Source organism: Ornithorhynchus anatinus, chromosome 2 (genome assembly GCF_004115215.2).
Source record: "Ornithorhynchus anatinus isolate Pmale09 chromosome 2, mOrnAna1.pri.v4, whole genome shotgun sequence".
NCBI lineage: Eukaryota > Metazoa > Chordata > Mammalia > Monotremata > Ornithorhynchidae > Ornithorhynchus > Ornithorhynchus anatinus.
In genome coordinates, this window is record NC_041729.1 from 149,812,660 (window position 1) to 149,839,549 (window position 26,890).

At 46.7% G+C, this 26,890-nt stretch overlaps 1 protein-coding gene and 1 non-coding gene across 2 annotated transcripts in view; one reads left to right on the forward strand and one right to left on the reverse strand.

Moving 5' to 3' along the window:
- The first annotated feature begins 8,824 nt into the window (after nucleotides 1–8,824).
- Nucleotides 8,825–26,890, forward strand: part of PDZRN4 (PDZ domain containing ring finger 4) — a 450,660-nt gene continuing 432,594 nt past the window's right edge. Inside the window, 5 exon segments of the mRNA XM_029058707.2 lie at nucleotides 8,825–9,215; nucleotides 9,218–9,278; nucleotides 9,280–9,445; nucleotides 13,959–14,045; nucleotides 19,728–19,826. Coding sequence (XP_028914540.1) covers nucleotides 8,831–9,215; nucleotides 9,218–9,278; nucleotides 9,280–9,445; nucleotides 13,959–14,045; nucleotides 19,728–19,826 — 798 coding nt within the window. The 5' untranslated portion in view covers nucleotides 8,825–8,830.
- Nucleotides 17,359–17,496, reverse strand: LOC114809596. Its single transcript, XR_003757371.1, has one exon. It is a non-coding gene; the product is annotated as a small nucleolar RNA SNORA7 (small nucleolar RNA).

Sequence of the window (26,890 nt, forward strand, 5' to 3'; positions counted from 1 at the left end):
CCTCTATAACGGAGTACTCAGCACAGAGTAAGTGCTCAATAAACGTTATCGATAATTCCATGAAGGCATTTTCTCAGCCAATTGTTCCTAACTATAGAATGACACAAAATGCATTTTCAAATTAGTCTAAAACAATTCTCAAATTTCTTAAGCCTAATTCATCCAACCCTGAGGATCACTGATTTCGGGATATAGTAGTAACCTCATTTCTGGTAAGACTGAGTGGAAAGAGCCCGGGCGTGGGAGTCAGAGGTCATGGTTTCGAATGCCGGCTCTGCCACTTGTCAGCTGTGTGACTGTGGGCGAGTCATTTCACTTCTCTGTGCCTCAGTTACTTCATCTGTAAAATGGGGATTAACTGTGAGCGTCACTTGGGACAACCTGATCACCCTGTATCTACCCCAGTGCTTAGAACAGTTCTCTGCATATAGTAAGCGCTTAACAAATACCAACATTATTATTATTATTACTTTCTCCTCATGCTGGAAAATAAGCATGAGGATTTTCTTTATTTTCTCTCCGCTCTCTCTTATAGTTTCTCAAAATTCACACTCAATTAAAGTTTAGTAGATTGTTGATTAGTGGATCATTTTGTCTAGTCCAGTGTTTTCAAAGTATTTTTCATGTAGCAAAGTTTGGGAATGGGAAGAAGCCAGGAGAATCTTGTAGGTGTGTTCATCCACTTATTATTTGACTCTTGTAATGTTTTCCTCCCTAGTGGCCTGACTCCTTTTGGAAAATGCTCATGCATGCATTTTCTAGTGCAAAAGAACATTTTTCTAAGCTCCCTTTAGGCCCAGTTCCTTTCTTGGCTTGACTTCACAGACTCTTGTTGTTGAGCCTATTATTCTCTATGGGCTAGGATTTTGACATCCAACCTCTCTATATAAATCAGAATTTTATCCATCCTGAAGTTGCTTATATCATAACCTGCTCTGGGTCTTTAATCAAAGGAATTGCACATGTGGACCAACTGCATTAAATTCTTCTCATTTTAACAACCACAAACCTTTATTTAAAATAAAAATCTCTCCAGATACTTATGACTCTTTCTAATTTCCCCATTTATTACGTTTTTCAATTCTTCTCACCTGTTGTAATATAAAGAAGGTCAGGTCTCTGTGACCAAAGCAGAGGCAAATAATAGAGATATCTTTCCTTTGAATTATAGGGATGATTTCCCCAGTTTGGCTGTGATGTCTTGGCCAAAGGTTTTATCACATCTGAGTTAGGTTGAGTAGCTGATTTTGTCTGCAGACCCTTGTTCTATTTGGAATTTCAGGTACTCTACACCAGTGTAATGGGACTCGGAAGACTCAAGAGATGGCATTTTCCAGGAAAGGCATATAAAGTTTTTTTGGAGAGTGACTTAAGTTTCCATGCTGGAGGGAGAGAAGTCTCTGCCATCAGGTTTATGGCAGCTGTAGTTCCTATGGACGATGGAGCCAGCAGAAGAGGACAATTCATATTCAGTCAGAAGGGAGGTCAGGAGGTTCTCCACAAAACTCCTAAAAACTTGTTTCCGTGGTCCTTTTCTCTGAAGGAAAATAGGAATAATAATGTTGGTATTTGTTAAGTGCTTACTACGTGCAGCGCTTATTAAGCGCTGGGGTAGATATAGGGTAATCGCATTGTCCCACGTGAGGCTCACAGTCTTAATCCCCATTTTACAGATGAAGGAACTGAGGCACAGAGAAGTGAAGTGACTTGCGCACAGTCACACAGCTGACAAGTGGCAGAGCCGGGATTTGAACCCATGACCTCTGACCCCCAAGCCCGGGCTCTTTCCACTGAGCCACGCTGCTTCCCGAATAAATCCTGGTGATGTCACTGGTCCGCTAAGGGGAGGGCTGGCCTCAGATCATCATCATCGTCATCGTTAATGATATTTACTGAGCACTTACTACGGGCAGAACACCGTAATAATAATGGTAATAATAATAATCATGCTTGTTGTTAAGCGCTTAGTATGTGCCAAGCACTGTACTAAGCGCCTGGGTGGATACAAGCAAATCGGGTTGGACACAGCCCCTGTCCCATGTGGGGTTCGCGGTCTCTATCCCCATTTTACAGGTGAGGTAACTGAGGCACAGAGAAGTAAAGTGACTTGCCCGAGGTCGCACAGCAGACAAGTGGCGGGGCCGGAATTCGAACCCATGACCTTGTGACTGCCAGACCCGTGCCTTAACCACTATACCACTTAGTACTGGGGAGAGTACAGTACAACTGAGGTGGTGGACACATTCCCTGCCCACGAGTCAGGCGGTAAGGAAGGTAAGCCGGGGTGGCCCATACCTCCCCACCTTCCTATTCACGATGGTGCCCCTATAAGGGATCTTATCACCATGGCCACCACGTAGAGTCCTCACCGCGCCCTGTACCGCCTACTGTGTGGACCAGCCATCTTTATTTTCATTTTTTTAGATGGTTCTTGCACTTCCCTACTGTCCACTGAAAAGCACCATTGCACAGGCCTAGGAGTCAGAATAATAATAATGATGATGGCATTTGTTAAGTGATTACTATATGCCCAAAACTGTTCTAAACGCTGGGGTAATCAAGTTGTTCCACGTGGGGCTCGCAGTCTTAATCCCCATTTTACAGATGAGGTAACTGAGGCACAGAGAAGTCAAGTGACTTGCCCAAAGTCACACAGTCGATCGGTGGCAGAGCCGGGATTAATCAAAATTATGTTGGTATTTGTTAAGCGCTTACTATGTGCAGGGCACTCTTCTAAGCGCTGGAGTAGATACAGGGTCATCGGATGTCCCGCTTGGGGATCACAGTCTTCATCCCCATTTTACAGATGAGGTCACCGAGGCACCGAGAAGTGACGTGACTTGCTCACAGTCACACAGCTGACAAGTGGCAGAGCTGGGATTCGAACCCATGACCTCTGACTCCCAAGCCCGGGCTTTTTCCACCGAGTCATGCTGCTTTGAACCCACGATCTCTGACTCCCAAGCCCGGGCTCTTTCTGCCACGTATCTGTGGTGTGACCCTGGGTGAGTCACTTCACTTCTCTGTGCCTCTGTTACCTCATCCGTAAAATGGGGATTAAGACCGTAGCCCCATGTGGGTCAGGGACCTCGTCCAACCTGCTTACCTTGTATCCACCCCAGGGTTTAGAACGGTGCTTGCCACATAGTAAAAGAAATAAATTGTGGTATTTGTTAAGCTCTTACTATGTGCAAAGCACCGTTCTAAGCGCTGGGGGATACAAGGCGATCAGGTTGTCCCACGTGGGGCTCTCAGTTTTAATCCCCATTTGACAGATGAGGTAACTGTGGCCCAGAGAGGTTAAGTGACTTGCCCAAGGTCACACAGCTGACCAGGACCCGGGATATACCACAACTGCTAGGGCTATTTCCCTTAACAGCCCCCGATCCTGCTGCCTTCTGATATACACATTTTTCTGGTAAGAATTGATGTTTGTTTTTGTTTATATATTCACCAGTTTTTCCTCCTGTCAAACCCGTCCCTTCCTACTGGGTGGAGAGAGGGCATGACAAACAAGGGGAGGGGCTGGAGGAATAAATTCATTCATTCATTCAATAGTATTTATTGAGCGCTTACTATGTGCAGAGCACTGTACTAAGCGCTTGGAGTGTACAATTGGGCAACAGATAGAGACAATCCCTCTCCCTCTCCCGTCCCACCCCCTCAGCACCGTACTCGTCCGCTCAACTGTATATGTCTTCATCACCCTATTTATTTTGTTTAATGAGATGTACATCACCCTGATTCTATTTATTTGCTATCGTTTTAATGAGATGTTCTTCCCCTCCACTCTATTTATTGCCATTGTCCTCGTCTGTCCGTCTCCCCCGATGAGACCGTAAGCCCGTCAGAGGGCAGGGACTGTCTCTATCTGTTGCCGATTTGTACATTCCAAGCGCTTAGTACAGTGCTCAATAAATACTATCGAATGAATCCCTGCCCATTGACGGGCTCACAATCTGCTCGGGGGAGACAGACGGGCTAAAAAAATAGCAATAAACAGAATCAAGAGGATGTATGCCTATAGCGGGGAAGCAGCAGCGTGGCTCAGTGGAAAGAGCGTGGGCTTCGGAGTCAGAGGTCGTGGGTTCGACTCCCGGCTCTGCCGCTTGTCAGCTGTGTGACTGTGGGCAAGTCACTTCACTTCTCTGTGCCTCAGTTACCTCATCTGTAAAATGGGGATTAACTGCGAGCCTCACGTCGGACGACCTGATTACCCTGTGTCTACCCCAGCGCTTAGAACAGTGTTCTGTACGTAGTAAGCGCTTAACAAATACCAACATTATTATAGTGGCAGGGTGATGGTGGAACCACTGATTCTGACACTTTGCAAACGTTCTTGGGGTGGGGAAGGAGGGGAAAGTCAGTAACCCCAGCATGTGTCCACATGGCCAGATTTAGTCTGAGAGTCCCGTCCAGGAGGTGTGGGGAAGGGAGCGTTGGCAAGGGCCCAGTGCTTAGCAGAGAACAGAGGGAAGAAGCAGCGAAGAGCAGGCCGAGGCCGCAGCAGGGTTTTGGGTCCGAGCAGAGGACGGGGACGAAGTAGAGGAAGATCGGGCTGGAGCCGTAGGTCACCAGTTTGGAGCTGTTACTTTACCATTCGTCTCACCCGAGACCCAGCCCATAGTGGAGGGTTACTGTCTTTCATGGAATAATAATAATAAATAATTTGGTATTTGTTAAGCGTTTACTATGTGCAAAGCACTGTTCTAAGCGCTGGGGGATACAAGGTGATCAGGTTGTCCCACGTGAGGCTAACAGTTTTTAACCCCATTTCACAGATGAGGGAACCGAGGCACAGAGAAGTGAAGTGATTTGCCCACAGTCACACAGCTGACGAGCGGCGTGGCTCAGTGGAAAGAGCCCGAGCTTGGGAGTCAGAGGTCATGGGTTCGAATCCTGGCCCTGCCCCTCGTCAGCTGTGTGACTGTGGGCAAGTCACTTCACTTCTCCGGGCCTCAGTTCCCTCATCTGTAAAACGGGGATTAAGACTGTGAGCCTCACGTGGGACAACCTGATTACTCTGTATCTCCCCCAGCGCTTAGAACAGTGCTCTGCACATAGTAAGCGCTTAACAAATCCCAATATTTTTTTTTTTCCTCCCCACCGCCGCCGTCTCTGGCCTTCTCTGTCCTCAGCCTTCACCTGGGGAGAGTTGCAGGGTTCGGCCCCTTGCGAGTTGGTGCGAAGGATGGTTGAGGGCAGAGGAGAGGGAGAGGATTGTAGATTTTAGAGCCGATACTGGCAATCACTGTTGTGCCACATGGTCATATAGTGTCCTTTGATGCAATCACTCTGTTACACGTTGCGTCGTGGGTCAGGGAAGGACGACGCTTTGAACTCTCATTTTAGGGCCCTCAAATCCCAAGAGCAGCCCAGCCTGTGGGAAATTTACTAACATTTACTAACTGAATTTGCTCTTTTGGAAAGATGAACCTATTTGAAAAGCACAGGGACAGCCGAAGGAGGAGTCGGAAAAGTAGGCGACACTCTCACCGGGGGAAATGTAAGGGCCACCCTGATGGCCCTGGACCTTAGAGAAAGATCCCTAGAAACTATAGAAATGTCTTCTGGTTGACCAAGAGACCTGGTTCTAGTTCTGCTCCGCTATTTGCCTCTCGCGAGACCTTGGGCCATTCGCTTAACTTCTCGGTAAATAGAGATGAAGTGCCTGTTCTCCCTCTCCTTCAGGTTGCGAGAACCAGTCGGGACGGGAGATGGGACTGACTTGATTGCATCTCGTCTCTCCCAGTGCTCGGCCCAATATTTGCCACAGAGTGAATGCTTGGCAAATACAACAACACTTTCCTCTGGGCAAAAGCAGGCCTGGGGAAGGATCCGGAATAAGGCTGGGCACTCACACCTGAACCTGTCTGATGTTTTCTTCATCAAGCTCCAGGATAGGAGGGGAGACGACATGATAGGAGAGGAGAGTAGGTGTGGACTTTACAAATTAGTGGAGGGCTTTCAAGAAGGGGTGATCACCTCCTTGATCAGACCAACTCCCCTCACCCAGTGCCAAACTTCCCAAAGGAACAAAAGCCTGTAAGCAAACCACAGAATGAAATAAATAAAGGCGGGGGCGATGGGATGGGGGCCAGCCCAATTTTTGGCTCGACTCATCCCCTGTTTTCAGTGGGAGGGGGTCGATGTAGACTCCGGGCTCCTTTCCTCTCTTTGGCTCTTTTTTTGTGTGTGTGTGTGGCCAGTCCTTTCCCCTGGAGGTGCCTTGGGAGGAAGGAAAGGGGGAGAAAAGAGGGCGGCGTCAAGGAAGAGGACGAGGAGGAAGAGTAGGAGGAGAAGTAGGAGGAGAGGAGGAGGAGGAGGAAAAGGAGGAAAAGGAAGAGGAGGAGGAGGAGGGGAAGGAGGAGGAGGAGGAGGAGGGGAAGGAGGAGGAGGAGGGTGAGGAGGAGGAGAAGGAGAGGAGGAGGAGGAGAGGAGGAGAAGAAGTAGGAGGAGGAGAAGGAGGAAGAGGAGGAGGAGAAGGAGGAGGAGCGGGAGAAGGAGGAAGAGAAGGAGGCGGAGGGGGAGCGGGAGGAGGAGGGGAAGAACGAGGAGGAGAAGAGGAGGAGGAGGAGGAAAAGAAGGAGGAGAAGAGGAGGAGAAGAAGAAGTAGGAGGAGAATGAGGAGGAGGAGGAGGAGGAAAAGAAGGAGGAGAAGAGGAGGAGAAGAAGGAGGAGGAGGAGGAGGAGAGGAGGAGGAGAAGGAAGAGGAGGAGGGGGAGGAGGAAGGGGAGGAGAAGGAGGAGGAGGAGGGGAAGGAGGAGGAGGAGGGGAAGAACGAGGAGGAGAATAAGGAATAGGAGTAGAAGGAGGAGAAGAGGAGGAAAAGGGGGAGGAGGAGGAGGAAGAGGAGGAGGAGAAAAAGGAGTAGGAAGATAAAAGAAGGAGGAGAAGGAGGAGGAGTAGAAGGAGGAAGAGGAGGAAAAGTAGGAGGAAGAGGAGGAAGAGGAGAAGGAGGAAAGGAGGAGGAGAAGTAGAAGGCGAGGAAGAGGAGGAGAAGTAGGAGGAGAGGAGGAAGAGGAAGAGAAGAAGGAGGAGAGGAGAAGAAGCAGGAGGAGAGGAGGAGGAGGAGGAGAGGAAGAGGAGGAGTGGAAGGAGGAGGGGAAGAAAGAGGAGGAGGAGGAGGAGGAGAAGGAGGAGTAGAGGAGGTGGCGAAGGAGGAGGAGGAAGAGGAGGAGGAGAAAAAAGAGGAGGAGAAGGAGGAGGAGGAGAAAGACAAGGACGAGGGGAAGGAGGAGGAGGAAAAGGGGGATGAAGATAAAAGGAGGAGGAGAAGAAGGAGGAGGAGGAGAAGAAGGAGGAGGAGGAGGAAGAGAAGAAGGAGGAGGAGGAGAAGTAGGAGGAGAGGAGGAGGAGGAGAAGAAGGAGAAGGAGGAGGGGGAGAAGGAGGAAAAGGAGGAGGAGCGGGAGGAGGAGGGGAAGAACGAGGAGGAGAAGAGGAGGAGGAGAATGAGGAGGAGGAGGAAAAGGAGGAGAAGAGGAGGAGGAGGGGGAAGAAGAGAAGAAGGAGGAAAGGAGGAGGAGGAGAATGAGGAGAGGAGTAGGAGAAGGAGGAGAAGGAGGAAGAGGAGAAGAAGTAGGAGGAGAGAAGAGAAGAAGGAGGAAAGGAGGAGGAGGAGAAGGAGGAGAAGGAGGAAGAGGAGGAGAAGTAGGGGGAGAGAAGAGAAGGAGGAGAGGAGGAGGAGGTGAGGAAGGAGGAGAAGGAGGAGGAGGGGAAGAATGAGGAGGAGAAAGAGGAGTAGGAATAGGAGGAGAAGAGGAAGAAAAGAAGGAGGAGGAGGAAGAGGAGGAGAAAAAGGAGTAGGAAGATAAAAGGAGGAGAAAGAGGAGGAGGAGAGGGAGGAAGAGGAGGAGGAGGAGAAAAAGGAGGAGGAAGATAAAAGGAGGAGAAAAAGGAGGAGAAGGAGGAAGAGGAAGAGGAGGAGGAGGAGAAAAAGGAGTAGGAAGATAAAAGGAGGAGAAAGGAGGAGGAGAAGTAGGAGGAGGAAGATAAAAGAAGGAGGAGAAAGAGGAGGAGGAGAAGGAGGAAGAGTAGAAGTAAGAGGAGGAGGAAGAGAAGAAGGAGGAAAGGAGGAGGAAGAGAAGAAGGAGGAAAGGAGGAGGAGAAGGAGGAAGAGGAGGAGCAGTAGGAGGAGAAGAGGAAGAGAAGAAGGAGGAGAGGAGGAGGAGAGGAGGAGAAGCAGGAAGAGAGGAGGAGGAGGAAGAGAAGAAGGAGGAGGAGAGGAAGAGGAGGAGGAGAGGAGGAGAAGCAGGAAGAGAGGAGGAGGAGGAAGAGAAGAAGGAGGAGGAGAGGAAGAGGAGGAGGAGAAAAAGGAGGAGGGGAGGAGGAGAAGGAAGAGGAGGGGGGAAAGGAGGAGGGGGAGAACGAGGAGCAGAAGAAGAGGAGAGGAGAAGGAGGAGGAGGAAGAGGAGGCAAGGAGGAGGGGGGAAGGAGGAGAAAAGGGAGAAGGAAGCTAAAAGAAGGAGGAGAAGAAGACGGAGGAGAAGTAGGAGAAGAGGAGGAGGAGAAGAAGGAGGAGGAGGAGGAGGAGGAGGAGGAGGAGGAGGAGGAGGAGCCCGGGGCGGAGGCCGTGCCTATTAGCGCCACGGGGGTGAGCGAGGGGGGAGAAGGGAGTGAGCGGCTGAAAACTTGAAGGCAAAGAAAGTCTGAGCTCAGTCCCGTCTTCCTCGTCCGAGCCGCTGCCGGACCTGCAGCAGCAGCAGCAGCAGCAGCAGCAGCAGCAGGAGCAGGAGCGGCGGGAGGAGCGGCGGGAGGAGCGGCGGGAGGGGAAGGGGCTCCGGCCAGTCAAGTCCGGCCCCGGCCCCGGCCCCGGCCCCGGCCCCGGCCATGGGCTTCGACCTGGACCGCTTCCCCGAGGCGGTGGACCCGGACCTGAAGTGCAAGCTGTGCGGCCAGGTGCTGGAGGAGCCGCTGGCCACCCCCTGCGGCCACGTCTTCTGCGCCGGCTGCCTGCTGCCCTGGGCGGCGCGGGAGGGCCTGTGCCCGCTCCGCTGCCGCCCCATCGCGCCCGCCCAGCTGCACCGGGTGCTGCCCCTCCGCAGCCTCGTCCGCAAGCTGCGGGTCAAGTGCGACTACAGCGGGCGGGGCTGCGGGCGGACCGTGCGGCTGCGGGAGCTGGCCGCCCACGTCCGCCGCTGCGCCTTCCGGGGCCGCCGCCGCCGCCGCCGCCGCCGCCGGGAGCGCCAGGCCGGAGGGCTGCCCGGAGGCGGCGGCCGGCGGGAGGAGCGGGAGGAGCGGGAGGAGGAGGAGCAGGAGGAGGAGGAGGAGGAGGAAGAGCCGGCCGCCCTGGCCTGGAGCCGGCGGGAGCGCTGGCTGCTGGCGCAGCTGTGGGCGCTGCAGAGCGAGGTGCGGCTCACCGCCCTCACCTACCGGGAGAGGTTCAACCTGTCCGTGGCCCGCGTCCGCACCGTGGCCGGGAACCTGGCCGCCGCCCGGCCCACGGTGAGCCCCCGGGGGGCCCGGGACGGGGAGGGCGTCCTCGGCCCGCCCTTGGCTTGCCCCTCTCGGCCGTCCCTTCACCCGCCCCCCCCCGATCCGTCCTCTCACTTGTCCCCATCCGTCTTTTGACTTGTCCCCATCCGTCCCTTGACTTGTCCCCCTCATCCATCCCTTGACTGGCCCCCCCATCCGTCCCTTGACTTGCCCCCCATCCGTCCTTCGCCTCGTGCCCATCCGTCCTTCGCCTCGTCCCCATCCGTCCTTCGACTTGCCCCCATCCGTCCTTCGACTTGCCCCCCTATCATCCATCCTTTGACTTGCCCCCCTTCATCCATCCTTTGACTTACCCCCCTATCATCCATCCTTTGACTTGCCCCCCTTCATCCATCCTTTGACTTACTTGCCCTCCGTCCATCATCCCCTTGCCCCCATCCGTGCTTGACTTGCCTCTGCACATAGTAAGCGCCCCCAATAAATACCACTGAACCAATGGATCCTCGACCTGCCCCCCATCCATCCTTCCCTTACCCCCGGCGTGGCACCAGGCCTGCCTATGCGAGGGCCCCGAGAGGGAGGGGCGGCTCCTTCTCCCCTAATGGTTTCCTCTAATAGGAGTTGGCCGGCTCCAGCCCCAACTTCTTCAAGGAGCCGTCCGGGGGGAACGGTCTATTACCCTTAGGCCCCACCCGGGTGGCGACCATAACCACTTTCCTCCGAGTCCTCCACCCTAGCTCTGGCTAATTGGCTCGATGGGTGACCGTGCAGAGCCCTGCCCTAAGCGCTCGTTAAGGACTCCTCATCTTCAGCCCTGCTGGCCGCCCCCCACCCCCGGCTTTGGGCCACCACCCGGGGAAAGGTTTTTGAACCTTTCTTGTGTCCCACGTTGGACACAACCCGCTCCTTCGGCATCCCGTGCCCGGTACTGGGCAGCCGGGGACCGGCTGGCCTCGCACGGGCTCTCATTGCCTCTTGATTTTTTATTTTTTATTTTTTTTTGAGGGGATGGAGGTGGCCTAAAGCGGGGAGACTGAAGGACACTGCCATGTTCTGCCGTCTCCCCTCTTTTATTCGTTGAGCCCGGTGTCGGGTAGGGATCGTCTCTCTTCCTTGCTGAATTGTACTTCGCGAGCGCTTCGTCTAGTGCTCTGCGCACAGTAAGCGCTCAATGAATACGACTGAATGTATTTCTCCGCCTGCAGAAAGCGCTCAATAGATACCCATATTCATCCGTTCATTCCAGCGTATTTATTGAGCGCTTACCGTGTGCAGAGCACTGTCCTGAGCGCCAGGGAAGGACTATTCGTTCATTCATCCGGTCGTATTGATCGAGCGCTTACCGTGTGCGGAGCACTGTACTGAGCGCTAGGGAAGGACTATTCGCTCATTCATCCGGTCGTATTGATCGAGCGCTTACCGTGTGCGGAGCACTGTCCTAAGCGCTTCGGAAGTGCAATTCAGCAACAAATAGACTCGTCACGGGAAGGAAACGTGTCGATCAGGCCTGTCACAGTGTAATCATAACGATGGTATTTCATTAAGCGCTTACTGTGTGCCAAGCGCTGTTCTAAGCGCTGGGATACATACGAGGTAATGAGGTTATCCACCTGGGGCTCCTAAGTCTTAATCCCCATTTTACAGATGAGGTGACTGAGGCACAGAGAAGTGAAGCGGTTTGCCCCAAGTCACACCGCTGACAAGAGGCAGAGCAGGGATTAGAACCCATGACTTCTGACTTCCAAGCCCGTGCTCTTTCCGCTCAGCCATGCGGCTTCAAGCGCTTAGTACAGTGCTCTGCGCACGGCAAACGCTCGCCAAATCCCACGGATCGATGCCTTTCCCCAGAAGCAGGAGAGAGGAGATTGTTTCCAGCGGGAGCTTCTGGGGGTGGGAAGGCCCTTTGCCTCCCCGCCCCCCCCGCCGATCTCCAGACTGGTTGGGGTCGATGGGACGGGAGCAGCACCGCGAGCAACTCGATGGATCCAGCCCAGCGCTTAGTACAGTGCCTGGCACGCAGTAAACCAACTACGGTCATTATGAACCCCCGAAGCCAGGCTGCAGCAGACCTCGATTGGCAGACAGGCCTCGGGTGGTTACCTCCCTCCATTATAAAGCCCCCTTGATTTGTAAATTGTCTACGATCCTAATTTGCATCGATTAAACAAGTCCCCCGTAGTAGTGAAGGGCTTTACCGAGTGAAAGGGGTTTGTTTGCAAAACCGTTAGATTAATCCTCCCCTGGAGGAATGGGGGCCCGGGGTCTCAGCCTTGGTGAGCAGCGATTTAGCTGGAATTCACGTTCCTCCCAAGACACATTTTTTGTTGTTGTTGTTGTTGTTGTTCGTAGGTCCTTAACGACTTCTTGGAAAAAGCGAGCCAAAGTTATGAACCGCTTTGTCTCCCGTGAACTGAGTTCACCGGTCTTTCGGAATAGGATGCAGAACAGGCGCTACTAAAACCGTTATCCGAATGTTGCTTCTCCAGCAAGGCTAAGGTGTCGCCTTCCGAAAAAGCCCCGTAGTGTATGCTGCTTTCCAAAAGCCCCGGGAGTGGATTATTTTCAAAAATAGAGGACTTGGTGTGATGTGACTTGGCAATGTGGCTTTGTTCTTTAGGAATACTCTACTTGCAGTCAACTTCGAGCACGAAAACCACATATATATGAGTTTGTATTGGTGTGTGTATAGGTGTATGTAGTGTATACACTGTAGACACGCACTTGTCTGTATGTATGTTCATGGAATTTTCTGTGTGTGTGTGCCTGTGGTGTATACCCTATATACATGCATTTGTATTCATGTTCATGGAATTTTCTGTGTGTATGTGTGTTTGTGGTCTATGCACAATATACGTGCACTTGCCTGTGTGTATATTCACAGAGTTTTCACTCTGTTTACGGAATGGGGGATTATCTGCCCCGAGAAACGCGTTTTCCCCAAACTCCTGGGATGCGGTAGGAGGAGGAGAGAAGGAGTGGGAGTTGGGGGAATTACTATCCTTAGACAACTGGTCGCTTTGGCCGAGCTGCAGGGATGTGTAGGAAGGAGAAATCGGATGCAAAGGAAGGAAGCTACCCCAATTAGTTAGAATTCGTATCGGATGATTCCCCTTGGACCCGGGACTTACACTTAGTGGCCATTCTCTTTACCAGTAGGGGATGCTGTGGGCACTGCCTGGCAGAAATCCGTGTGGAAGACGGGGTGGTATTAAGAAAAAGTAATCAGATCTTCTGCAGGCAATACAAATAAGGAAAAAAGTTCCCATTTGAATTCACCACTGTGTAACCCTTTATTGTTTTGGAGTGTGTTCACATATTTAAAGACCTTTCCCCTTTCCAATCTTGTATTCCAATACAAATACAGGATTGTATTCCAATCTTGTATTTCCGATCTTGTAGTAAAGGGTTCTTCACTGTTTTTGAGAGGTTAACAGCTCCGAATGAATTATTTGCCTATCCAGTGTCCACTTTAACACGTTACCTTCATTTTGCAGAGATGTCTTTTTAACTGTGAGGTCAAATATATATGCCTAACTTGTAATAATAATAACGTTGGTATTTGTTAGGCGCTTACTATGGGCAGAGCACGGTTCTAAGCACTGGGGTAGATACAGGGTAATCAGGTTGCCCCAGGTGAGGCTCACAGTTAATCCCCATTTTACAGATGAGGTAACGGAGGCACAGAGAAGTGAAGTGGCTTGCCCACAGTCACACAGCTGACAAGTGGCGGAGCCGGGAGTCGAACTCAGGACCTCTGACTCCGAAGCCCGGGCTCTTTCCACTGAGCCCCACGCTGCTTCCAGCAACTTGTGCTGAGGTAGTCCTCTGATAAAGGCATTGCATTTCATCTTGCTAAAAACAGACCATAATACAGTTTTGTCATAATCACCACCCTGACTATCCAAGAGGAATGAGTCAATGGTCATCTTTTTGACTCTTCTAAAGGATAGGAACTATACAGGATGGAGTCTCCAGGGGTATTTGGAGGCAGAAAAGGGAGTGAATATAAAAATGCAGTCAAGATTTAGAGTGGCACTTTTTAGTACTAAACCTGATGTTCACCCCGCCGCAGCCCCGGGGCACATAGGTACCTATCCTTACCTTTTGACATTTTTCACTTCTGGTAATTTATTTAAATGTCTGTCTCCCAATCTAGACTGTAATTCCCTGAGGGCAGGAAACATGCCTCACGACTCTATTGTATTGTACTTTCCCAAGACCTTCCTATTTTGCTCCGCACATAGTAAGCGTTCAATAAATCCCACAAGTTGATTGACACAAAGATAATAAGCTCTCTGACTCCATTTATGGATAAAAACTGAGCCTCTGAAGCAGAAAGTCCATGTCTCCACCTCTTGTTTTTCTCCCTGTACTGTTTTAATGACCTGGTGTAATTTTAATAGGGTTTTCCTTTTCACTTTGTTTTGCATTTTTAATAATTAAAACATGACATCCTTAAGTAGCATTCTTTTTGCTTAATACATGTAACCTAGCTTGTTGTTATATTATTTTGCTTTCCCAGGGAGGAGACTCCAAGCTACTAACCATTGTGCTACAAAGAGAAAATGACACTTTGGGATTCAACATTATAGGAGGACGACCAAATCAGGCAAGTTAATTTGACTGGTAAAATATGCAGTTAGCTTTCATTCTTTTGTGGATTTGGAATAGGGAAACAAAAGAGTTGTAACTGATTTTCATCTTTAAGATTACTCATCACACCAGTGTGCACCTGGAATTTTTTCTGAAAACAATAATTTCCTCTATATCATTTGAATTCGATGAATAGGAAGCACATTTCAGAATTCTTCTGATTTCCCCATCTTTCTTCATCTTTTAAGCCCTCCAGAATGCCATGTCCTCCAAGAGGTGTACCCCGAAAAACCATTAACCTTCCCAGATTATTATTCTCCCAACAATCACTTCTGCTCTTTTTGTGCCACCAACTCATTGTACTCATAACACCAACATAGCACTTCTGTAACTATCTTATATACCTCAAAACTTAAGATGAAGAAGGAGAAGTGAAAAAAAAAACCACCAAGCGCTGCGTGGTTTGATAAACAAATTCCTAGATGTGCCATTTTCAATCAAATGAGGTAAATGTGTTTCACTTGCCGACTATTTTAAAACTTCAATTCATAAATCAGTTAAAATTAACACCAACAATATATACCAAGGACCGGTTTCTTGAGTCTTGAGATTATAGCCGTTTAGCAACTGTGCAAACGTTTCATGTGGGATCCAATGATGCTTGTATCATTTATCATAATTGGAAAAGGCAAAAGTTGCATTAACAACTGAGAGAAAGACATGTCCTGTCTAAAGCACTTCCAAGGAAGTGTGAATTTTGGCATGCGGCTTTGCATATGTTGCCCAAGGATATTGTATTTCCTAGACCATATGTCCTGTTGAGGTAAAAGTGCCAATACACATCCTTTCCATGAGTCGAGTAAAATTTTGAGCAATAATCAGTATGTTTGTGTCTTTAAATCTTCCGTGCATATTTATGGCAGGTACATTCTTCATTGTTTGAACAACTGCTTTATCTTCCTCTTAGGAAGATTTCTGGAACAGAATGTCATTTGACATCCTTATAATATCATTATGGAGCTTTTTTTTAATGGAGTAGAAACAGCCTCCATGCTGACCTCCCTGCCTCCTGTCCCTCTTCTCTTCAGTCTATATTTCACTCTGCTAACTGGAAGTCTAAATCTTGACTGCATTTTTCTAAAACAACGTACAGCTCACACCTTTTCACTCCTCAAAAACCTCCAATACTGCCTATCCACCTTTGCATCAAACTGGGATTCCTTGCCCTTGACTTTAAGGCCCCCAGTCAATCAGTCAGTGGTATTTAGTGAGTGCTTACTCTGTGCAGGCTATTGTAGTAAGCACTTGGGAACATACAACAGAGTTGACAGACATGTTCCCTCCCAACTAGGAGTTTACAATCTTGGCGAGGAGGCAGACATTAAAATAAATTATGGATATGTACATAAATGGTGAGGAGCTGAGGATGGAGTGAATATTAAGTGCTTTAAAGGTACAGATGAGGGAAATGAGGATTTAGGGAAGGCCTTTTGGAGGAGTTGTGATCTTACCAGGACTTTGAAGGTGGTGGGAGTGGTGGTCTGTCAAATATAAAGGGGTTAGGGAGTTCTAGGCCGAAGAGGGGATGTGGGAAAGGGGTCAGTGGTGAGTTAGATGAGATCAGGGTCTGGGGATGTTGGAGGAGTGAAGCCTGAGGGATAAATTGTAATAGGAAATCAGCATGATAATTGAGGGGATGAGCTGATTGAGTGCTTTAAAGTCGATTTTAAGGAGAGTCTGTTTGTTAAAGGCGTTGATAGGCGACCACTGGAGGCTTGAGGAGTGGGGAAACGTGAACTGAATCGGTGTTTAGAAAAACAATCTGAACAGCAGAGTGAAGTGAGGACTGGAGTGGGGAAAAGACAGGGAGGCAGGGAATCCGTGAGGTGGCTGATGCGGTAGTCAAGGTAGGACTTAAGTGCTTAGATCAAGGAAGTAGCAGTTTGGATGAAAAGGAAAGGGAGGATTTAGTGTTACGGGGTGGTGGTAAAACCGACAGGATGTGATGACATTGAATATGTGGCTCGAATAAGAGAGATGAGTTGAGGATAACGCCAAGGTTTCGGGCTTGCGAGACAGGGAGGACAGAAGTGTTGTCTACAGTGATGGAAAAGTCAAAGGGAGGATGGGTTTTGGGTGAGAAATGAAGAGTTCTGCCCTGGACATGTTAAATTCAAAGTGTTGTTGGGACATCCTATTAGTGATGTACTGAAGGCAGGGAGAAATGCAAGACTGCAGAGCAGGAGAGGGGACAGATGAAGAGGCAGATCAAAACACGTGTAGAGATGGTAATTGATGCCATTGGAATGGATGAGTTTTTTCCAAGGGAGTGGGAAAAGATGGAGAATAGGAGGGGATCTTGAGGAACTTCCACAGATAGAGGTAGAGGAGGAGCCTGTGGAAGGAGCGGCCAGAGCCTAAGAGGAGAACCAGAAGAGGACAGTGTTAGTGAAATCAAGCTTCAATAATCAGCTTGTCCCCTCTTACCTTTCCTTGCTAATCTCCTACTGCTACTAATAATTATGGTATTTGTTAAGCGCTTACTATGTGTCAAGCACTGTTCAAAGCACTGGGGTGGATACAACGGAGACAGGTTGTCCCACGTGGGGCTGCCCATCAACCCCCATTTTATAGCTGAGGTAACTGAGTCACAGAGAAGTGAAATGACTTGACCAAGGTTACGCAACTGACAAGGGGCGGAGCAGGGATTGGAACCCACATCCTCTAACTCCCCAGCCCTTGCTCTTGCCTCTAGGCTATGCTGCTTCTCCAACCCAATCCACGCATTTCACTCTAACGCCAATCTACTCGAATGATCTCATTTGTCTCCCCACTGACCCCTTGCCCATATCCTCCCTCTGGTCTGAACTCCCTCCCCACTCACACCCAACAGACCGCCACTCTACCCGTCTTGAAAGCCTTACTAAAGTCATAAGTTCTTCAAGGGACCTTCTCTGACTAGGCTCTCATTTCTCATTCATTCAGTCGTATTTATTGAGCGCTTACTGTGTGCAGAGCATGCCCTTCCTTTTGTGTTACTTATACACTTAGATTTGTATCCCCTAAGAGCTTATTCACCCCACTCCCAACTCCTGAGAACTTATATTGTCTTATGCTGTCGAGACGTTTCCGACCCATAGTCACACCACAGACACACCTCTCCCAGAACTCTCCGCTCTCCATCTGCAATCGTTCTGGTAGAGGATCCAGAGAGTTTTCTTGGTAAAATTACGGAAGTGGTTTACCACTGCCGCCTTCCACGCAGTCAACTCGAGTCTCCACCCTCTGCCCTCTCCCATGCCGCTGCTGCCCAGCATCGGTGAGTTTTGACTTGTAGCAGATTGCCTTCCACTCGCAAGCCACTGGCCAAGCTAGGAATGGAATGGTTAGGCCTCTGCTTGACTCTCCCTCCCGTAGCCAAGACTGGTAGAATAGTGGAAACTCTCCAGGTCTGACGCTGAGAGGGTGGAGAACTTATTACACATATATCCTTATACTCTCCAATTTCTTCCAGCTGCAATTTACTTTAACATCTGTCTCCCCTCTATACTGTGGGCTCCTTGTGGGCTGGAATCATTTTTACCTACTCTATTGCATCGTTCTCTCCCAAGAGCTTAGTACAGTGCTCTGCAGACAGAGAGCACTCAATAAATATCATGGGTTGATCGATTTAGTGGATTTGGGAAATTGAAAAGCCACTTAAAGTGGCTTTATTGAACCATGTCAATATAGGAGAAATAGTAATAAAAATTTTAAAATGGTGTTTCCCGAGAGTTCACTGCATGACAAGTCACTATACTCAACTGTGAGACAGAAACAAGACAATCGCCTCCTTGTCTAACAAGAAACTCACAGTCTAATGAGGTAGGGAGAGTAGTTAGTTTATCACCATTTTACAGATGAGAAAATTGAGGCAGAGAGAGGTTAAGTGATTTATCCAAGGTCATACAATAGGCCAGTGACAGAGGTGGGATTGAAATTTGGGTTTTCTGACCCCTGTTTAATCCCTCTTCTCTCTCATTCTCTTCGATTATCTCTCTAAATTTGTAAGGTGGTTATGCACTGTCTAATGATGTCATTGGCTGGAAAACCTTATGCCATCTTATTTTCTTTCTGCCGGCTGTAGTTTTTTGTACTTTACCTATTCATTAGGAAAATTGTCCTTGAAATGCATAAAGATTAGCTCAAATAGATTCTCTCTTCATGTAGAGTTGATCATTCTCGATTTCACAACTGAGCAAGTTTTTAATCTTCTACGTGAATAGGATGCTCTAGGCTAACATCGGAAAAAAAAATCCTTCCTTGTATATGCCTATATTGCTACTTTTGGATTGAGTAATAAAAAATGAATGTAAAACCTCAAAATGAATGGCAGTGTAAGAATGTAATTTCTTTTAGTCCAACAGCAATAGACCCTTTCTTTTTTGAGTGTTCCCTCTTATGAACTCATCATTACTTATTCAGAAGAGTGAATTTGTCTACAGTTTGCCTACACTGATTACTGTATCAGCCTCCTCGCTGACTTCCCTGCCTCCTGTTTTACCCCACTCCAGTTCATATTTCGCTCTGCTGCCTGGATTATTATTCTACAGAAGCATTCGGCCCATGTTTTCCAACTCCTTCAGGCACCTCCAGTGGCTTCCCATCCACCTCTGCATCAAAGAGAAACTCCTTAGCATCGGCTATAAAGCATTCAATTGCCTTGCCCCCTCCTACATCAACCCGCTACTTGTCTACTACAACCCAGCCTGCACACTTCACTCCTCTCATGCCAACCTACTCAGTGTACCCCAATCTCATCTACCACACCGCTGACCTCTCGCCTCTGGCCTGGAATGCCCTGCCTTTTCATATCCGACAGACATTTACTCTCCCCACCTTCAAAACCTTATCAGAGGCGCATCTGCTCCTAGAGGTCTTCCTTGACTAAGCCCTCATTTCCTCTTTTCCCACTCTTTTCTGCATCACCCTGACTTGCTCCCTTTATTCACAACCCACCCACTCCAGGCCCCCAGCATTTATTTATATATCCATAATTTATATTAATGTCTGCCTCCCCCTTTAGACTGTACGCTCACTGTAAGCAGGGAATGTGTCATTATATTGTTGTCATACTCTCCCAAATGTTTAGTACGGTGCCCTATACACAGTAAGCACTCAAAAAATACAACTGATTGGTTTTACTAAGTTTCTGATCACTGTCAACTCATTTGTGTTCTTATCTTATGACATTTGTTAAGTGCCAGACACTGCATTAAGTGCTGGGTGGATACAAGCAAATCCAGTTGGACAGAGTCCCCTGTCCCACATGGGGTTCCCAGTCTCAGTCTCCACTTTACAGATGAGGTCACTGAGGCACAGAAAATCAAAGTGACTTGCCCAAAGTCACACAGTAGACAAGTTGCAGAGCCAGAATTAGAACCCATGACCCTCTGACTCCCAGGCCTGGGCTCTTTTCACGGGTACTAAAGTGATCAAAAATAAATAGATAATCTTGCCATCGAACTGGAATAATTCATCAGTGCAGTCATCTTGATTAATGACTATTTTGTTTTGCTTAAATCCAAAGGTCCCAAATATTTGTTGCATATTTTGGACTGATTTGCAATATTGAATCCAGTGGCTTCTTTATTTTAACATAACAATCTCTTCTCCTTTCTGCTATATGGCTTCTATATTTTGCTCTTTGGATAATCAGGAGGAATCTTCAGCTGAAGGCATTTATGTTTCCAAGATTTTGGCGAATGGACCTGCTGATAAAACCGACGGCCTAGAAATCCACGACAGGATCATTGAGGTAAGAGAAAAATAGAATACACGTTTGATCGGTGATAAGGTAATTTTTTCCTATTTTACATATTAAGATAAGCCAATATTTCTTTCTTAATTCATAATTTTAATGTGTCGCGGGCCATTGATTATACCCCAACAAGTGATGAAGCTGCTAGGAGCTAAAAACACTTCATAGAAGCTGTTTGGTGAATGTGTGCTTGAGAATGTCTTTGAACAAGTCAGACCTTGGAGTTCTTTTGGGTTATAATCAGTGAGTATAAGAGCAAGATATTGTTTCAAACAGTAGCCATTCACTGATTTGTCAGCGTTCATAACATTGCGATGGTGATGTTTCTTGCTCCTTTCTTTGGTTACTGCTATTTAAAGAGAAATGCTTTCTTTAAAAGCCAAAAGTTGGTGAGGGATTTATGGTCATTGTCACTGCATCATTGCTTTTTGGCAACATATGGGGAGGAAAAGCAATACAAAAAACCAGAAAGTGGAAATCGTTCCTTGCTGGACAATGACTATAGTCCCTGTCATATGCCCTTGGGTCTTTTTATCCATTGACCTCATTTTTTTACTTTGTTTTTTTCATTTTTACCCAATTCCATTGTACCACTTTGGCCTTGGCTTAACTGGTGGCACAAAAGAAGTAACAATCAAAATGGAAACTGTTGGTATTTGATTTGATTGTTAGGATACTCGCTGTAGCTGTTTTTCACCAGAATTATCTGAACACATATAGTTGCTTGGAAATCCAGTGCCCTGAATAAGGTTTTGAAGTATATGGATGAAGGCAATTAAAGGGAGAAGCCGGTATTTTCTTTATTTCACTGTGTGCACATTTCAAACCTATACTCTACTACTCCTAAACTAGCCCGTGTTATTGAATGTTGAAAGGAACATGAGTTTTACTCTACTGTTGGAAGTCTAGAAATACTAAGATTTTTATAATTTGGAAAAACAGAATGCCCAAATTCTTGGACTGAGTAGGCCCTTGTTTAGAAGGAAATAGAATTGGCTTTCTGGAAAATAACTGGCAATGGGATTTTTATCGCAAGCGGTCCCTTGTTACAAGATTTTCATCTACAAGCAGCTTAGCCAAGAAAGATCAGGCCTACGTTTCACCGATTCTATCCAGCTTGTTCTGACAATTTTTGCCTGATAAAAATGACACCATGTAAATGTTCATATGTTTATTCAAGATTGTGATAATTTCTCCCTTTGTTTTTGTGTGTTTTCCTAACATGATATATGACAGTATGATTGTATTTCAAACATGTTCTCCTTAAAGCTTCTGCCCCGTCTTGCCTTTTACATTTTAACTGTTCCAAGTATCAGAAAGATGGATACCGATATTTGTTGAGTGCTGGAATGGTTGATAGGATTGAATGTATGAGACTACGTATATCTGAATTGCAAAAATCAGATAATCTTGATTTATAAGAAGAATAATTTCCCGTTATAGATTTTAGTAGCGTTTACTTGCCACAAGAGGTAGAGCGGAGGAAAAAAAGAATAAAAGTGTTCCATTATACATTGTGAAATAGCACTTTTGGTTAAAAAAAATCCACTGCATTTAATATGGGAGGGGATAATTTTCTAAAACTCTGAAAGATAAATTGAGTGAACTCAGCAGCTATTTAATATAGGCTATTAATGTACAGTGCAGCAGTGTAACCTTTCATTAATTTTAAACCCACAAAATCTCATTAAATTTGAGCTTGTAACTGATGTCAGAATCCCTTTTTCTTGTGATTATTCCCAGTGTGAAAAAGTTAAGGAAAAAGATTGAAATTGTCCTGGAATTTTAATTTATAATTGCATTCTTACCCAAACACATCATGAGATTCTGTACCATTCTTGTCTGGCATTAAAGAAAGCACAGATGCCTCTATTGTAAGGAGATGAGTCCAATATTATATTTGATTTAAGAATGATGTCTGATAACTAGAAAGGAATTAAATTTACTGGGAAGAATGAAATGAAATCTCCCACGGTTGACGCTTGTCCTGTGATTTCACGATTCATACTGATTTCTAATGTGTGTGACTGGTAAAAGATGAGGACTTTGCAGCAATCAAGACAAAAATGGATGGTTATTGATGATGGTGGTATTTGTTAAGCACTTACTATGTCTCAAGCACTGTTCTAAGTGCCGGGGTGGGCACAGGATAATCAGTTTTGGTACAGTCCATGTCCCAGAGGGGCTCAATATTAATCCCCCATTGAAGCAGCATGGCTTAGTGTGAAGCAGTGTGGCTCAGTGGAAAGAGTGGGAGTCAGAGGTCATGTGTTCTAATCCCGCTCTGCTGTTTGTCAGCTCTGTGACCTTGGGCAAGTCACTTAACTTCTCTATGCCTCAGTTACCTCATCTGTAAAATGGGGATGAGGACTGTGAGCCCTAAGTGGGACAACCTGATTACCTTGTGTCTACCCCAGCGCTGAGAACAGTGCTCAGCACATAGGAAGCGCTTAACAAATACCAACATTATTATTATTATTATTTTACAGATGAGATAGGCACAGAGAAGTTATGTGACTTGCCACGACTTTAATCAGTTGCTTGGAGAAGATAATTATCATCTTTAGCAGGGGGAACTAATAGGGTATAGGACAGAATTGTCCCGGTAAATTAGAAAGCAGATAAACATAGGAATTAGGGGCCGGGTTTAAACGATGTATTTTAATAATGAAGATAATTGGTTTTTTAGTGCTCTCCTTAATGTTAACTGCATATCGTTAATGGAGCATATCATGTGCCTCTATGGGTGAATTTCAAATCACTCCTGCAAGGTAATCCTCATATGATAAATGGATTTGACAGCATTGTGACAGTGGCCGCGGGAACTGAATAAACCCAGGAAACTGAAACTGTCATCACTTTTCACTACCATAGGTTGACGGTGCGAAGTTTCTTGGAATTTAGTGATACAATATTGATGTAGGATCAGGTTGTGAAGAGAACAAGTTTTTACCTTCATCCCTTCATTTTTTTTAAAAAAAATTCTTAATTGGTAAGTTTTAGGGTTAAACATTATTAAGTTAAAACTTAATAAAAGCCTGATATTCCTGAAACAAATTACAGTTTGGAAAAGCAGTTGGCTTTTTTTGTTTTTTGTTTTTGTGGTGATTATGGTGTTTTGTCTGCTGTGATGCTCAAACTTTAGTGGAGATACTAATGCAGCAATTTTATCTATCAAGAAAGTTATCAGTAGAGCTAAAACAAAAGAATGACTGGTTCCAGAGTCACCAACTCAGATGACTGAGTTCACAGAGTTCTTAAGAGAAGCAGCGTGGCACGGTGGAAAGAGCCCGGGCTTGGGAGTCAGCGGTCATGGGTTTGAATTCCGCCTCTGCCACTTGGCAGCTGTGTGACTGTGGGCAAGTCACTTAACTTCTCTCTGCATCAGTTACCTCATCTGTAAAATGGGGATTAAGACTGTGAGCCTCATGTGGGACAACCTGATTATCCTGTATACCCTAGCGCTTAGAACAGTGCTCTGCACGTAGTGAGCGCTTATCAAATACCAACATTATTATTAAGTGGGCTAGGAGTGAGGCTTACTTTTTTTTTTTGAAGATAAAAGAAGTAAACAAGCGTACTCTGATAAAGGTTATTGGATTGAGTGTAGTTAACATTTTTTAAACATGTGACTAGCAGTCACACTATGTCGAAACAGATTCCTGCCCTCCAGGATCTTCCATCCTAAAACAGACAAGGCAGGGAAGAAAAATCTATGATCTTGAAAGAGTCTTTGGAAAGTTGTCAAGAGGCCAAAAGTTAGTCCAGAAATTTCAGTCATTGAGGTGGCAGGCCAAAAGGAATTCAGCCCCCAAACCAAAAGTCTTGAAGTAGAAAAACATGTCATCTGGAAGAATACTTTTGTTGCTCTCCAAAATAGAGGACTCTGTTCAGGACATTCTGAAATGAAGCAGCAGCTTGTCTCCCACTCTGTGTTTATCATTCAATTATCCATAATTTAACTTTTACCAAGTAAGTCTACGGGAGTTAAGAATGGTTTTACCTGTTCTGTACAGTATTTGTGGTTTCCATCCACTGAAAGCCTAATGGAAAATCATAGGAAAACTAAGCAATGGGCCAGCTTGTCCTTTGTTTATACAACTTGAACTTCTCGGTAATCTCGGAATTAAACTGTGTATTCCTTGTACTGCCTTTGTTTCCTCTTGCTCGTTTTTTTTTCCCTGAGAAACTGCACAAGCATTGAATTTCTAATGTCAGCTGAGCCAGCTTCTGTAAAACAAAGCATTCACTCTAGTACTGGCAGAAAGAACTTACATCTGTAAAATGTCTAAACAGAAACTTTTTAACTATTGCCAGACTGCTGACTGGGCTCACTGTTATTTTATAATGTTGTACCTTCTGCATTTTTCCATCATTACCCTCCTTGTACGGCCGAAGAAAAAATCTTTGATACTTGTCATGTTTATTTGGCTAAGGCCCTGCACTGTTAGGTTACAGCTGTTAGAGCTGTGAGGTTTGAAACAGTCTTGCTGGGATCTTAGCTAGCCAATTTTGGAATAAAGTCGAATCAAAACTCTAATGTATCAACCATGCAGGGGCAGGTTTTCATACGAGACAAGGTGGAAGGGAGTCTTCCTCGTCTACGTGGGCAGGATCTTTGTTCTCGGGTCCAAGACGACATAGCTTCGTGTGAAGAAGCAGCTTGGTTTAGTGGCTAAAGCACGGGCCCGGGAGCCTGAAGGCCCCGGGTTCTAACGCCGGCTCTGTCGCTTGTCTGCTGTGTGACCTTCGGCAAGTCATTTCACTTCCCTGTGCCTCAGTTACCTCATCTGTAAAATGGAGATGAAGACTGTGAGCCCCATGTGGGACATGCACTGTGTTCAACCTAAATACCTTGTATCATTCCCAGTGCTTAGAACAGTGCCTGGCTCAGAGTAAGCGCTTAACAGATACCGTAAAAATTTAGCCATAGATGAGATTAGCACACTGAAAGTCTCTTGAACACTTGGTCCGCGAAAATAAAATACAGTATCTGGATTGGCCTCTTGCTTCGGGGTGAGCCTTGCTCGAGGGTAAAGAGTGGAAAGTTATGTCACGGCCCCACCGGGACATGTGCTTGAGTGGTTTTGATGTTAGTGGTGATCTTTGCACTGAGCCATCCACACTCTTTTGTCCAGTGTCCATGAGCCCAGCAACATGTATGGCAGCATGCATCTCTACAAGCCACCGCTCAAGAGGCCACGCAGCCTCAATCGTTTCCACGTTCAGAGCCTATTGAAGACACATTTCCTCTTCTCCAACTCCCTTCCGCATTGTCCTTGCACTTGAATTTGGTCCCTTGATTAATCCCTCTCTCAGCCCCACAGCACATATGTACATACCGTAATTTATTTATTTATATTGATGTCTATCTCCTCCTCTAGACTGGAAGTTAACTGTGGGCGGGAAACATGTCTACCAACTCTGCTATTGTTGTATCACACTCTCCCAAGTGCTGGGTTGAGTGTTCTGCACGTAGTAAGAGCTCAATAAATGTGATAGGTTATTTGATTGTGGTGACACTGATTCCACACGTGGCCAGTCCGTGTGCCACAGGCGACACCACCAGTTCCTTCCTGGCAGTGGCTGTTCTCACCATCACCCGGCGCCGGTCCCTAGGGGCCCAATATGGAAATGGCACTTGTAGATTGTATTTACTGAGCACTTCCTGTGTGCACTGTACTAAGTGCTTGGGAGAGTACGATAAAACAGAGTTGGTAGACATATTTTTTTTTCCATAAGGAGCTTCCAGTCTAGAGGGGGAGATAGACATTGATATGAATAAATTTTGGATCTCTCTCTTTCTCTCTCTCTCTCTCTATATATATATATATATGTGTGTGTGTGTGTGCTGAGGAATTGAAGGTGGGGTGATAAAGGGTGAAGTAGAAAGGAGTAGAAGAAGAGGAAATGTGGACTTAGTTGGGGAATGTATCTTGGAGATGTGCTTTTAATAAGTCTTTGAAGGTGGGGAGAGTGATTGTCAGTTATAAAGGAGGAGGGAGTTCCAGGCTAAGGGCAGAGGTAGATAGTGGAGAAGGATAGAAAATGGTAAGATCTAAAACTTTTAAACCCCAAATTCGCCACCATGCCAGCCAGGAAATCAGGAGCAGGGGGTGCTCCCTGACCACCAGAATCCCCCTGTTCTGGATCAGCCAGTGGAAGAACACATTTAGAGAGCAGTGGTTCACCCTGTTCCCTCCCCTCCAGCTGTTTGGCTTCAGTTCAAATGCTCTCCAAATTCTGTCACAGAGTGGGGCTGTGACCCTGCTCTATGTCAACCATCACTGGCTGGGATGAGGTTGGAGATGGCCTCGGGCAGGGAGGTTAGGATAGAGGGATTAGGAAGGCAGCATTCAGGCATTTGAATTTAATTTTGGGGAAGAGGGCAAATCGTTGGAGAATTGTGAACAATGAAATGGTCAAACTGGCCAGGGTGGTTAATTTTATTTGCACAGTTTCTTTGCCCAATTGCAATCTCAGTAATGACCTTGGATAAATGTTGGAATTTCTCAGACGTATGACTAGCTGTGTTTTTGGTTGTCAGCTCTTGGTTGTCTGTGTTTCCCATATTTGCGTATGTTTTAAAACCAAAATGAAAGAATATTAGTAAATATATTGAAGCTTCAGTTTCCAAGTAAATAAAGACAGACTGCAGACCAGCACAGTGCACATTTGTGCTGATGGTTCATCCTGGTAACAGCAGGTTCGTAGATGACCAAATTTACCAATGTCACAGGTATCGGCCCATCTTAATGGAGCTGTTTTAATGGGCTAAGTGACTCATTGCCATTTGAGGTTAAGGGATTTTCTCTGGGAACTTTTTCATTCCAGATGCCAGTAGCAATCTCCCTATCCTTAGCTGACAAATTAGGCTGGTATCACTAACACTACAAGCCCAAGTAGAGCTAAAATAATCTAGGCCGCGACCACGCAGACAGATGTTTTGTGGTTTTTCCTTCTTGCTTCCTGATGAGCAGAGGAGCCTACCAGAATAGCTGCTGCCTGAGGTACTGGTAAGTCTACTTTCCTTCGGTTACTCGGCAGTCAGCCTTCCTGAA